Source organism: Pogona vitticeps, chromosome 1 (genome assembly GCF_051106095.1).
Source record: "Pogona vitticeps strain Pit_001003342236 chromosome 1, PviZW2.1, whole genome shotgun sequence".
In the NCBI taxonomy this organism is placed as follows: Eukaryota; Metazoa; Chordata; class Lepidosauria; order Squamata; family Agamidae; genus Pogona; species Pogona vitticeps.
In genome coordinates this window covers 330,808,077-330,822,147 of record NC_135783.1, presented here as the reverse complement: position 1 = coordinate 330,822,147, position 14,071 = coordinate 330,808,077, and the positions used below count along the sequence as shown (strand labels likewise).

The 14,071-nt window shown below is 41.7% G+C and overlaps 1 protein-coding gene and 1 pseudogene across 6 annotated transcripts in view; one reads left to right on the top strand and one right to left on the bottom strand.

The window, feature by feature from the left end:
* The window catches only part of CCDC88C (coiled-coil and HOOK domain protein 88C), a 122,935-nt gene that overhangs the window by 20,955 nt on the left and 87,909 nt on the right, over positions 1–14,071 (top strand). For all 6 annotated transcript variants that reach the window (XM_072986575.2, XM_020807587.3, XM_078383728.1 and 3 more), the window contains exon 3: positions 773–881. In XM_072986575.2, the coding sequence (XP_072842676.2) occupies positions 773–881 (109 nt within the window). The remainder of the gene's footprint in view (positions 1–772; positions 882–14,071) is intronic.
* On the bottom strand, positions 11,075–11,229 carry LOC144586172 (U1 spliceosomal RNA; annotated as a pseudogene).

Below are 14,071 nucleotides of genomic sequence, written 5' to 3'. Positions count from 1 at the left end.
TTCAAGGAGGGGAATCGGAAGTGTTTTATTTCTGAAAATGCACTAAGGTTGATGATGCTTTCAATCTTACGCAGTGTCCCTATAGAAACAGTGACTGGCTGACGCTTTTAAAACCACACCAACCTTCCCCAGATTGTGTAAGGTTTCTGGTCCTTGAAAGCCTGTGCAACAAAGCAGCAGCTTACTGCCATTTCATGCCATTTGTGTTATTTCCATTTGAAGCATTATTTGGGCTAACTGTGTAGTTCTTGTGGACTTTTGTTAAGGATGCCACAAAATATCATGTTGTCTCATGGGGTGAGGAGAATTACTGTAGCAGTTCCTGAAACAAGTCTTTACAGCCCCCACCTGTTCATGGAAACTGCCTCTTGTCTTGCCTGTGGTTACCTTTTTTCACCACCACTGGGGGCTTGGAGTTGTTTGTGTAGCTGGAGAATTTGTCAGCTTTAAATGGATTGTTAGATGCACCTGATTTAATACACTTACCTGCTGTTTAAATTCTCTGGATGTATATGTGTTTCTGTCTAAACTATGGAGAGTGGTGCTGAGAAAACAAGAGTATTGCCCTCACAGACCCAACTTGAACAAAAGGAATTGTGACACAGAAGTGCAGATGGGTTAGAGGTTTGCAGTGATTTCTGAGTCTGAATTGTATCACTGGAAGGCAGAAAGGATTAGAAGCCTAGGAATGCTGAAGTGATAGATTGTTTTCAGTAAACATTGAGTCTGTAAATACCTTTACCTTCTCTAAAAGCTGATCTCCCTCCTTTAGAGATCCAAGACCAACAAACCAGCGTGTGAATGAACATGTTAACAATGATGTCAACCTCCGGATTCAAAACCTCACCATCTTGGTCAGAAACATCAAGACCTATTATCAGGTATATTTTCTGTACTCTTTATATCTGAGACATGGGGGGCATGTTTCTTAATGAGGCAAAGGGTTGCCACAGAAAATGAAGTTGTGTTCGCTGAAATGTTTTCAGTTATGCTCTGATCTTTGTAGCATGAACTGACTTGCGGAATTTTAATTTTGTTCCTGTTCCAATAAATAAGTTTACTTCTCTGCAGGTTTGCAAGAGGTCTTGCGAGTTTGTCTGAGTCTACAGAATTTCAACACAGATTCACTTAACTGATGTTACAGAAGCTATATATTAGCTATATATATTAGCAGCATCTTAGTTTCTCACAATATTAAACAACTTAAGGGGTTTGTCCTTATCTTGTAAGGTCTGTTGCGCTCTTGTGTATTTTCATGTGATGACCTCAAACCTTGACAGTATATATGTTGCTTAATTGGGTTCAAGATCCGAGGCACAATATCAGTCACCAAAACAACCTGCCCTCAAATGATTAAATGTGTTGTCTTTGGGACTTCTGATAGATAGATAGATAGATAGATAGATAGATAGATAGATAGATAGATAGATAGATAGATAGATAGATAGATAGATAGATAGATAGATAGATAGATAGATAGATAGATAGATAGATAGATAGATAGATAGATAGATAGATAGATAGATAGATATGGGCATTTAAAAAGAAAACAAATGCTTAGGAGTGCTCTTCTCTGCTAAAGGATGTTGATTTAATAGGCAAATAAAGAAACAAGGACTACAAAATTAGAAGGTGCCAGACCTGTGCTAGTCTCTTGTCAGAGATATCAGAACTTTTGTTAATCTCAATTTTAATATGTAGTAACTTACTAATAAAAAGGGTAATTTAATTGTGACTTGTACTTGAAAAATGGTTGAAGAAATGCTTTTGAAAAATCACCCTACAACTATTGCATCTGTAGTATGTGATGTGTTGAGGGGTTGATTTCTGAGTATCCTCAATAATAATACTTGAATGTTGCTTATATGTGCAATAATTAGAGCAGCTTCCTTTGTTAAGTGCTTCCATTGTGTGGTGTCTGGGAACTAGCCTTTATTGTTCGTCTTTGGTTTGCTTGTGTTTTAAAAGTCCCCATAGCACAACAGAGATTGGCCGGTTGATGTTCCCCTTGGAAATTGTCAGTAGGCTGAGCTCTTAGCTGAGTGTGAATTGATTTTGGCTATCCAGTTGTGTCTGACTAGAAAGGTCAGGCATGTTTTATTGTTTGAGCAATTGAGGAGTAGCTTCATGGGTTGTACTGAGTCCTGGACCAGACATTGTATTTCATGAAATATGTAGAAAAACAAAATTATCCCTGCACTTTACATGTGTAGCTTTTTTTAAGCCAAACAGCAGTGAGGGTCCTCATGTAAAATCTTACTGCAGATAAGCATCTGTAACTAAGATGACTATTTTTACAGCCTAAATAACAATAAGTGTGTGCCATCAAGTCAGTTCCAACTTATGGCAGCCCTTTTCATGGTTTTCTAGGTAGAGAACATACTGTACAGAAGTGGTTTACCATTTCCTTCTTCTGGGGGTGTCCTGAGACTGTGCAGCTTGCCCATGACTTCACAGGCTGGTTCTTACCACAGGAGGATGAGGAATCAAACTCCTAACCTTTGACTCCACAACCAGATTCCTAACTCACTGGGCTATCCAGTTAGTGCTCAGCCTACATTACTACATGATGAAGGTGCTTACAGATGTGAATCTTTCAGTCAAATGCACGAGTTTTATCCCACGATGATTCTCTGCCCCAGAAACTGGCAGGCACATAAAAATGACACTGGAAATGAGAAAATATTACAAGCCATATGCTATATAAAAGTTCTATATGATATGGATAGATAATCATTGATTGCTCAAGTGTGTTTCCAGGGGTTTGAGTCAGACAACTACAAAGCCAAAGAACTTGGAAACTGATGAAGGAAGGAGAAAGACTCTAAATCAGGCCTTTAACCTGTTCCAGCGTCTTTCTAGGCTGTTGAATTTATTTTTACAGTCTCATAAATCTCATTTGTTACTCTACAGCAAATAGTAAAAATTTGCATTTTGTAATGGTCGGAGGCCTAATAGCAAGACTGAGCATGTTTTTGTTTCTTTATATTCCCTCTCTGTCTCCAAATGTCTAATTATGTTGTTGCTTTGTCAGGTTAGTGCTTTTGTCTCTGATCCAGGTTATACTGTTTCATAGAGCAAATAAAAGCATTGTGGAAATCCAAATTGATTTTTTTTTTAGCTATGGCTGCTTGAAAAACAAGTAGAGCAGTTTAAGAATACTCTACATGGGTTTTGGAAGATACAAAGAGTAGATTAGACTCCATGACCAACATATGTCAAGACCAAAAACACAGTTTTCTACTGTATGTAAATCTGTTCTACAGTCTGGTAGTTCTTAGAGCAATTGTTCAGAATCTTCCTCCTTGTCTTTTAATGTGTATCTTACTCTTTTTAATAAATAAAACAACTCAGAACTTAAGCTCAGAAGGTAAGCCAGGTTATCAGATGAAAACATGGTTGCTTTAAGTTGCAGGCTTGAAGTGGGGGTGGGGTGGGGGAGTTCCTGAATGCTTCTACAAGGAAAATATGAACATCAGAATATTGTATGTTGGTGGTGATGCTTTTCATTTTCCAGATTATTTTGAAATCATTGTTTGCTAGAATGTGTCTTGGAAAAAGGACATGTGGCATGCTTAACGTTCTTATTCTCCAGAATTGAACTTGTGAAGTTGCCAGTTTTTAAATCCCCTTTTATTTAGTAATCCTTGAACTTGGGCTTCTTAAGAGAACACAGTTAACAAACACTAGATTTCTCCTCCATCATACCTCTACCTTTAAGAACTTGTGGCTCTAATTCACTTAACAAATTAAATTGCAGTAACACCCTTATTTCCAAACTGTACTGGACAGCCACTGCTAAATAAATAAATATTAAAATGAAATGTGTGGTATAGATCATTGTGCCATGTTCTCAAGTGAGAAGCAGTGCATAAAATGAGGAGCTTAAACCAGCGTGGTTTCCCAGCAACTTTTATCTTATTAAACATTTATTAACACTGAAAATGTATGGTTTGCAAGGTGTGCTGGGGAAGGAGAAAAAAATATTCCCCAGATTTCCTGAAGTCTCGCTATCTACTTGAGGCAGGATGGACTTTGCAACAAAAAGATTAATTGTTTTTCCTATGCTTGACTGTTGTTTGCGGGCCGTGGTACATATACTATAAGTATAAATGAATGATTTTTTTATAGCAAGGAATTATTATGCAGATTATAAAGGAACTCCTATTCTAGGAAACAGATATGAACACCAGTGTTTTATCTATAGACAAAAAACAAGGGAAAGCCAATGAAATAATAGCTTTCTACAATGGCATGGAAGGCTTCAGGCCTAAATGCACTTTGGAATCAAATGCTGTCGTAAATCGGCACTGTAAATAAAGCCAATTGTTGCTCTAGTTTGAGTGAAGCAGAAAAGTCAGAGAAAGACCTTGTGGCACCGTAAAGATTAAACGTTATATTTTAGCGTAAGGTTTAGTGAAACGTGTCCACTTCATCAGACATATGGGTCTGACAAAATGGGCTCGTTCCACAAAGGTTTACAACATTAAAATATAGCAGTTATAACACCTTTGCTTTGTTTTGTGTTTCTTGTTGAAATGCTTGTATGGACTAACACAGCTTTTCTTGAGTCGAAAACCTAAGAAAAATCAGAGCATAAGTCAGAATCGGAGCGATGTCTAGCTTCACTTACAGTGCAATCAGATGCATGTTTATAGCGAGACATACTCCACAGTGCACTTTGGACTGCAGCTTTGGCTACTATTGTGGGAAGTCTTTACTGTTTGAGGTACAGGTAGAAACAAGCATGACTCAATGTATTCTTGAAGGCTTTCATGGCTGGGATCTGATGGTTGTTGTAGGTTTTCGGGCTGTTTGGCTGTGTTCTGGAGGTTTTTTTCCCTAATGTTTCTCCAGTCTCTGTGGCCGGCATCTTCAGAGGACAGGAGTTAGAACCAGGCCACAGAGACTGCCGAAACTCTAGGGAGAAAAAACCTCCAGAACATGGCCAAACAGCTCGGAAAACCTACAACAAGCATGACTTACTTCATGTACAAATATTCCCTGCATTGAAAACTAGATGTCATGGAGAATATTTCTGGATTAGTCTTCTCTCAGACATCCTAGCTGGGATGGAATTGGTCTGTATCTGTCATTTTCCCAGGGTGCTATAAGACTTTGGCCATTATCTTATGGATTGTATCATAATACAATATATTAACAAATCTGACTGTCTGTTGCAAGTATTAGCGTAGGGTTTTTTTGTACCAATTCTGAAAAAAAAAAGAGTGCAGACCTGTTCTTCCAACTGATTCAGTCAGTGTGTAGCAGTGAACGAAACCTGTGATGATGTGCCACTGGTTCATGATATATGCTGCATTGGTTGTGAGTAGGTACCAGAGCAGTTCCTGTCAGGTGCTTGCGGAATGTTTTGAATTGCAGCGCCCAGCATTCCTGACTATTGGCCATGCTATCAGGAGCTGGCAAGGGTTGAAATCCAAAATATCCAAATCCAGAGGGTGACAGGTTGTTTGTGCTTATGATTCAGTTATTAGAGTGGTTACTCAGAATCATGCTGGTATAGCTCAGTAGGCTGGAACCCCCAGCTGTGAAGCCAAGAGCTGGGAATTCACATCCCCACGGTGCCTCCCAGAGCATCTGTAGCTGCTGGGGTTAAGTGCCCTGCCACCTGTACAGCCTTGAGCAAGCTGCCTAGCCTCAGACCACCATGGGAACAAGGGATAATTGATCTACTTTCAAGTATGTTAGACCTAGAAAACCCTGGGAAAGTCACTATAAATTGGAAGCAACATGACAGTTCCTATAATTAATTATTCAGAGGAATCATGTAATTGATCTTCTGCTGCTAGTAGCTTGATGCAGCATAGAATAGCCTTTTTCTACAGCTTCTTTGCATACGATATTCACGCAAACTGTTGCAACCTCTCTTTATACTGAGTGAAGCCTTTGGTCAGTCTAGCCCAGTGGTCCCCAACCTTGGGCCTCCAGATGTTCTTGGACTACAACTCCCAGAAGCCTTCACCACCACCTCTGCTGGCCAGGATTTCTGGGAGTTGAAGTCCAAGAACATCTGGAAGCCCAAGGTTGGGGACCACTGGTCTAGCCCACTATTGTGGATACTATCTTGTAACAGTTCTTTGTTAGAATCTGTTGGGTTTTTTTTCTTAGCCTTACCTGGAGAGGCAGGCAATTCAACTTGGACATTGTTTGTGCAAGGCAAATGGTTTGCCATTGAGTTCCACCAAGAGTAGGTCTTAGATAGTGAAATAAATATTTCCTGCAGTGGTTTTCTCACCTCATATAGTATATGTTTGGAATACAGTGCCCAGTATTTGGTCTATTTTAAGTTTCAAGGAGATTATTTGCTATGATCTGGAGGCTTACAGAATGTAAGGATACGAAGTGTTTGGTTTAACTAGTTCTGACCCATAAAGTTATACCATTTGTGGACTGATTCCTAGTTGACATTAGAAAGTCAATACTATGTTGCCAGATAAAATCAAATCAAATCAAATCAAATAAAATCAAACAGCGACAGTTGTCAGAACAAAGAACTGTTTGCATAAGAAGGTGTTGGAGACTTCCATGAAGAAGCTTCGAGAATATTAAACTGTTCATGCAGGAAAAAGCTGGATGGGTGTAATACCCCTGTGAGATACTGGGCACTGAATTTTTAATGTGTGCCTAAGTGGATGAGACCCTTGACATCCGCTTTGGCAATTCTTAATTTTTAAATTTTCATTAGACCTAGCAATCTCTGTCTCTCTCTCTCAAACGGCAGTCCATAGGGACATCTTTTCCAAGGTCATTATTCTTAGTGCTACTCAGATAAAGTATGCAAAACATTTGCACTCTTTGAAGACCACTATAAATATTAAAGCAGAATTATTGCTACTTTTTTTATTTTGGTTTTCTTACTCCAACACCCAGCTTGATATGGGGAGCTTGTTAAGTTAAGCCATTAAACTCAGTCATGCTTTTAATCTGGCTAATAATGAATTTATTCAACAGACTGAAATGGTTTCCGTGGAGCTGTCATTGTCTTTCAGTCTTGCTGAACATAAGGTAGCAAAATCTAATTGTAGGGAAGCAGAGAAATCGGATAAAAATAAATAACCTTTAGTCACCCCACGTTGAAGCAAATGTGGGTTAATTCGTAAAACATTGCCCTGGTGGTGTCTGGTGTAAAGTCTTGAGTCGGCAGTTACCAGGAGACCTGCGAAGCTGAGGCCATTTTGACAGTCATTGGGTTAGAGGAAGGAAAGGTCAGTTTGGGGTTAATGCTTGGCTTATTAGGAACAGCTGTGTTATGGTAGGGCTTAAAAGGCTGTGTTCCCATGGGCTCATAACAAGCACAAAAAAAAGCAGGTGAATCTTCTTCTCATAGGTATTCATTGCCTTGTACAATAACATCCTTATTATATTCCAGATCTTGGACTATGAAATATTGAGCAGTTCTTCAAAATTGCCCTTAAAATCTCTGAGCAGTTGTTTGTTGTCATTATGTGCTGCCAAGTCACTTCCAACTTACGGCAACCCTGTGAATGAATGACTTCCAAAATGTCTCGTCCTCAACTGCCCTGCTCAGCCTCCTGTAAATTCAAGCCTGTGGATTCCTTTAAGGGGGTCACTCCCTCTCCTGTTCAGTCTTCCTTTTTCTCCTGCTGCTTTCTACCTTTCCCAGCATTATTGTCATTTACAGAGAATCGTGCCTTCACATGGTGGCCAAAGTAGGACAGCCTCAACTTCAACATTTTTGCCTCCAAATACAGTGCAGGCTTGATTTGATCTAAGACTTGCTTGTTCATCTTTCTGGCATTCCAAGGTGTCCACAAAGCTGTCCTCCAAGCACCACATTTCAATGAATTATTATTTTTTTCCTTTCTGCTTTCTTTACTGTCCAGAAGGGAGGTGGGGAAGGAGTGCAGCCAGACATTCAGAGAAGGGGAGGCCAGGGGCCCCAGGGAGTTCTCCTGATCTGGCCTGCACCCCTCAGCTACTGAGGGGATGGCGTCCCCTCCCCTGTAGGAACTTGGACCTCAAGCTGACCCTCTCCTGGGAGCCCTCAGGCTTGCCCCTTCCAACCATCTCTAGCTAGAGCACCCACCAAGAAGGGAGAGCATGGGAGGATGAGTGTGTGTTATAGGCTGTGGGTGTTTCTCCTTCCTCCCCTTGCCTCCCCCTAGCAAACATTCGCACTGGTTAGGAGGGTCAGGATATTCCCCCACTGTGCACACTCCTGGGGTGGCCCTCCCCTCCTCACAACTGCTTGGCCAGCAAGCTCCTTTGATGCCTCCATGGGCACTGAAGCAAAGGGTTTGATGGGACCCGGGCTGGGTGCCGGTATGGTGCAGAGTCCTCCAAAAGGGGGAGGAAAAGAAGAAATAAGTACTGATACCCCCACTAACACCCTCACTGCTTTTTCTTTCCCCCAGCCACACCTTTGCCCGTTTGTTGTTGTTGTTTAGTTGTTAAGTCATGTCCAACTCTTTGTGACCTCATGGACCAGAGCACGTCATGCCCTCCTATCTTCCACTGCCTCCCGGAGTTAGGTCAAATTCATGTTGGTAGCTTCGATGACACTGTCCAACCATCTCATCCTCTGTCGTCCCCTTCTCCTCTTGCCTTCACACTTTCCTAACATCAGGGTCTTTTCCAGGGAGTCTTCTCTTCTCATGAGATGGCCAAAGTATTGGAGCCTCAGCTTCAGGATCTGTCTTTCCAGTGAACACTCAGGATTGATTTCCTTCAAAATGGACAAGTTTGTTCTCTTTGCAGTCCAGTGGACTGTCAAGAGTCTCCTCCAGCACCACAATTCAGTTCTTCAGTGGTCAGCCTTCTTTATGGTACAGCTCTCACTTCATCGCTACTGGAAAAACCATAGCTTTGACTATGCGGACCTTTCTTGGCAAGGTGATGTCTCTGCTTTTTAAGCTACTGTCTAGGTTTGTCATCACTTTCCTCCCAAGAAGCAGGTGTCTTTTAATTTTGTGCCTGCTGTCCAAATCTGCAGTGATCATGGAACCCAAGAAAGTAAAATCTGTCACTGCTTCCATATCTTCCCGTACTATTTGCCAGGAGGTGATGGGACCAGTAGCCATGATCTTAGGTTTTTTTTATGTTGAGCTTCAGACCATTTTTTGCACTTTCCTCTTTCGCCCTCATTAAGAGGTTCTTTAATTCTTCTTCCCTTTCTGCCATCAGAGTTGTATCATCTGCATATCAGAGGCTGTTGATATTTCTTCTGACAATCTTAATTCCAGCCCCCCCTTTTGCATGATGTATTCTGCATATAAGTTAAATAAGCAAGGGAGATAATACACAGCCTTGCTGTACTCCTTTCCCAATTTTGAACCAATCAGTTGTTCCATATCCAGTTCTAACTGTTGCTTCCTGTACCACATATAGATTTCTCAGGAGATAGATAAGGTGCTCAGGCACTCCCATTTCTTTAGGAATTTACCATAGTTTGCTGTAGTCCACACAGTCAAAGGCTTTTGCGTAGTCAATGAAGCAGAAGTAAATGTTTGTCTAGAACTCTCTGGCTTTCTCCATAATCCAGCACATGTTAGCAATTTGGCCTCTAGTTCATCTGCCCCTTCGGAATCTAGCTTGTACTTCTGGGAGTTCTTAGTCCACATACTGCTGAAGCCTGCCTTGTAGTATTTTGAGCATAACCTTGCTAGCATGTGAAATGAGTGCAATTGTACGGTAGTTGGAGAATTCTTTGGCGCTGCCCTTCTTTGGGATTGGGATGTAGATTGATCTTTTCCAATTCTGGCCACTGTTGAGTTTTCCAAACTTGCTGGCATATTGAGTGTAGCACTTTAACAGTGTCATCTTTTAAGATTTTAAATCGTTCAACTGGAATGCCATCACCTCCACTGGCCTTGTTGTTAGCCATGCTTTCTGAGGCCCATTTGACTTCACTTTCCAGGATGTCTGGTTCAAGGTCAGCAGCCACACTATCTGGGTTGTCCAGGTAATCCAGATCTTTCTGGTGTAATTCCTCTGTGTATTCTTGCCACCTCTTCTTGATGTCTTCTGCTTCTGTGAGGTCCCTCCCATTTTTGTCCTTTATCATGTCCATCTTTGTACAAAATGTTCCTTTAATATCTCCAATTTTCTTGAACAGATCTCTGGTTTTTCCCTTTCTACTCTTTTTCTCTCTTTCTTTGCACTATTCATTTAAGGAGGCCCTCTTGTCTCTCCTTGCTATTCTTTGGAAGTCTGCCTTCAGTTTTCTGTAACTTTCCCTATCTCTCTTGTATTTTGTTTCCCTTCTCTTCTCTGCTATTTGTAAGGCCTCCTTGGACAGCCACCTTGCTTTCTTACATTTCCTTTTCTTTGAGATGGTTTCTGTTGCTGCCTCCTGTAAAATGTTACGAGCCTCCATCCATAGTTCTTCAGGCACTCTGTCCACCAAATCTAGTTCCTTAAATCTGTTCTTCACTTCCACTGTGTATTCATAAGGGATTTTGTTTAGATTATACCTGACTAACCCAGTGGTTTTTCCTACTTTCTTCAGTTTAAGTTTGAGTTTTGCTATAAGAAGCTGATGATCAGAGCCACAATGAGCTCCAGGTCTTGTTTTTGCTGACTGTATAGAGCTTCTCCATCTTTGGCTGCAGAGAACATGATCAATCTGATTTCGTTATTGCCCATCTGGTTATATCCATGTGTACATAGAGAACAACAAAAATGATGGTGGAGGGACAGGACTGCTATGATCCCCCTTCTCATGCTTTATTCAGCACAGTTAAGGATGGCTGAAGACTTTTGATGATGAGTTACCGTATTTTTTGCTCCATAAGACACACTTTCCTCCCCCAAATAGTAGGGGAGAGAAAGTATGTGCGTCTTATGGAGCGAATACAGTAAAAAAGGGTTCAACCACGTCCACCACCCAGAAGCCTCCCACTGCCATGCTGGGAGGCCTCTGAACTGGCACCAGAGACTGCTTGCTATTTGGACCTCATCATTCCACACTGCTGGCTTTCCAGGATCTGCTTCCTGGTGCTCATCTGGAAAACCAGCAAGGCCAAGAGGCCTAATCACAGCAGGCAGTGAAAACAGCCAAGGACCAAAGGGGAAAGAGTGATTCTAGAAAGACCACAGGAAACCACAAACATAGTCCCCCAATTAGGCACTTGATTTTCCCACATTTGGGGAAATCAAGGGGGTCAGCACATCCAACGTGCAATAGATGAGCCTCACCCTAAGAAAACCACTTTGATAATCATGGTATCTCCCCTGCCAGGTATGAGTTGGAATGGCCCCTTTCTGTGCCCTGTCCCCCAAAGGCATGGTGACCCCCCAGCTGCACCTCCTGATCAGAACACAGCTGCACAGCCCCAGTCCCGAAGGAGGCCGAGAGAGCTACTCAGGCTGGATGTTCCTCCCACAATCCTCCAGTACACAGATATTAGCATACCTAATATTCGGGGAAGGCAGGGAAAGCGGGGAAATTCAAACTTTCAGTTAGTGAAGAGGCTGCTTGTCTGCTTCCTTGCTAGTCCAAGCAGTTGGAGAGCTGGGAGAGAGACCTGGGACTGCCTGGTATTGTCGTTTTAAAATGTAAAATTTAGTTTAAAAGCTGTTTGTTTGGTGTTAGTGCTTGGGTGAAAAGGTGCTCCGTTTGAGTTGAAACCTGCTTGTGTAGAAACATGCATACCAGTACTTGCTTTAAAAGCTGCCTAAGAAGCCCTTCAGACCAGCGCTCATCAGCTGTTAGGTGGAGAGAGGGGAGGGAGCAGGAGCAGGAGCCAGAAGAGCACAAAATGACTGCCGTCTGCCAGCTGCCTGCTGGCTTTTAGCTGTTTGGTGCTCTTTTCCAGCTGTTCTGGGGTCTACCAAGGTACTGTTAAGAGCCAGGCTCAGTCTACAGTACCTGGTAAGTGACTTTCTTTTAAGTTTTTTAAAGTTTCTGACCTTTTTCCCCTCATAAAATGCATTAATTAATTTTCAGTGTATTTCTATGGGAAATTTGGATTCAACTTGCAAACTTTTCAACTAATTCTGGGCATCTAATAGAGAATGGATTTCCAAAGGGTGTTGCAGCAAGGAAACTAACTGCCTCATGACTTCTAACTGGATTACAGTACCTGCTTCCTGGTTTCAGCTACTATAGTTTGTATTAAGTTTTTTTGGCTCGTCAAGAACATTGTTCATGGCTTTGTGTGGCCTAACCTGTTGTGCCTTGCATGTTATAAATGTTCAATTATGTCAGAAAATGGAGATTTGGTCTTATGTTGAGCATGTGCTACTGCTGGTGAATGGGATCAGGTTAAGCTTTGTGTTGCTGTTCTTTTGCATAACCTAAAGTAAACAAGGAAAACCAGCTGTTAAATAGTTTAATTCCACTATTTATCCTCCACACAACTAAAAGGGACCTCTCAGTGCAGCGCCAAATCAGACAAACCATTTATAATTTAATATAGGCTTGAGTTGTAGCTGGGCAGAGTTGCACAACAATCTCATCTATCATTGAGACATTTCTATAAGCATGGGGAGGAGGTGGATGAAAGGAAATGTAAAATATAGGTAGAGTGGTATAGGTCTTATCATTGGCTGATAATGGTTGATGCTACACTTTTCCAACAATCCTCCTTATTACTGAATCACAAACCAGCTTCTTTTCCAATTCCCACATCCGCTGCCCTTATCTCTGATCAGTTGTGGCTTGCGTTCCCCACCCAGTCTACTATCATCAGTCCCACTAGGGAAAATCTCTTACCTCCAGTCAACAGTCGATAGGCAATAAGAGCATTTGCTGAGAAAGGGTTTTTCCCCCTCATTTCTCATTTCTGATCAGCTACTGAATGGATGGAGATAAAAACTTTTCACTTCCAAGAGAGGGCAGGAAGCCTGGGAAAGACATTGGTAGGGCTGTATGAGGAATCAGTAAGGACTATGGGCTGGAAATTCACAATGCTTAGTTTAAACCATGGTGAGAAGTTAGGCTTATTATGTGGTGGAACTACAGTCTGTATAATGATTTATTTTATGCACTTCAACTTTATAAGTGGCTTAGGGCTGCATGTAGCCCTTTAATCTTTTAATTATGCTATAGAGCCATATATGTCCGGGGGTGTGGCTGCATTATGTGTAAAATAGGTGCAAAGATACCAGGGACTAACCCTGTCTGAATGTCTCATGCCTCATGACATTAGCTGTCATGTCTCCCAAAAGTTAGTCAGTGACTGATGGGGAAACAATGCAGACATTACCATGATTTCTGAAAAAGCTCAGGAGAAGTATTGTTTCTTTCAAGAAGTTTTCCAATCTACTCTAAGCTCATTCTGAATTGTAAGTGAAGGATAGCATGGGCTGGGCTGCAAACTCAGTGACTATAATTACTACAAGTCCAAAGAAGACTGTTTCTGTTCTGAACGTGTGAAAAGCACAAACTATGGGTTTTTGACATTTGTCTGGAAGAGTCGTAATTGGTCGCTATGCTGTATCTGAATAGTGTATGCAGATATCTCTGGCTTTTAAAAGCAGAAGGTGATGCTGATAGGAGACATAATTAGACATGGGGTATTCATATTGGTAGATGATTATTCCCTCCGCAGTGGATTAGCCTTTCTGTGACCTGGCAGGGAGGCTTGTCATCCCGCCTCCAGCCAGGAGTGGCTAATCCATTGCGGAGCACTGCATGATACGAACAGCAGCTGAACGGTGAGTGGATGGTTATTTCCACCTGCGGGGAGATACAGTCATGCCCTGCTTAACTATTGGCCCGCATTACGACGAATCCACTTTACAACGATGTTTTTGCGATCGCAAAACGATGTTTTAAATGGGGTTTTTTCGCTGCGCGAAGATTGGTTCTCTGCTTCGGGAACCGATTCTTTGCATTATGATGATCAAAACAGCTGTTCATTGGGTTTTCAAAATGGCCACCAGGTGCTCAAAATGGCTCGCTGCTGTGCTTAGGGATGGATTTCTTGCTATACAGGCACCGAAAATGGCTGCCGTATGGAGAATCTTTGCTGGACGGTGAGTTTTTAGCCCATTGGAACGCATTAACCAGGTTTTAATGTGTTTCAGTGGGTTTTTAAATTTCGTTTTATGACGTTTTCGATCTACAGCGATTTTGCTGGAACGA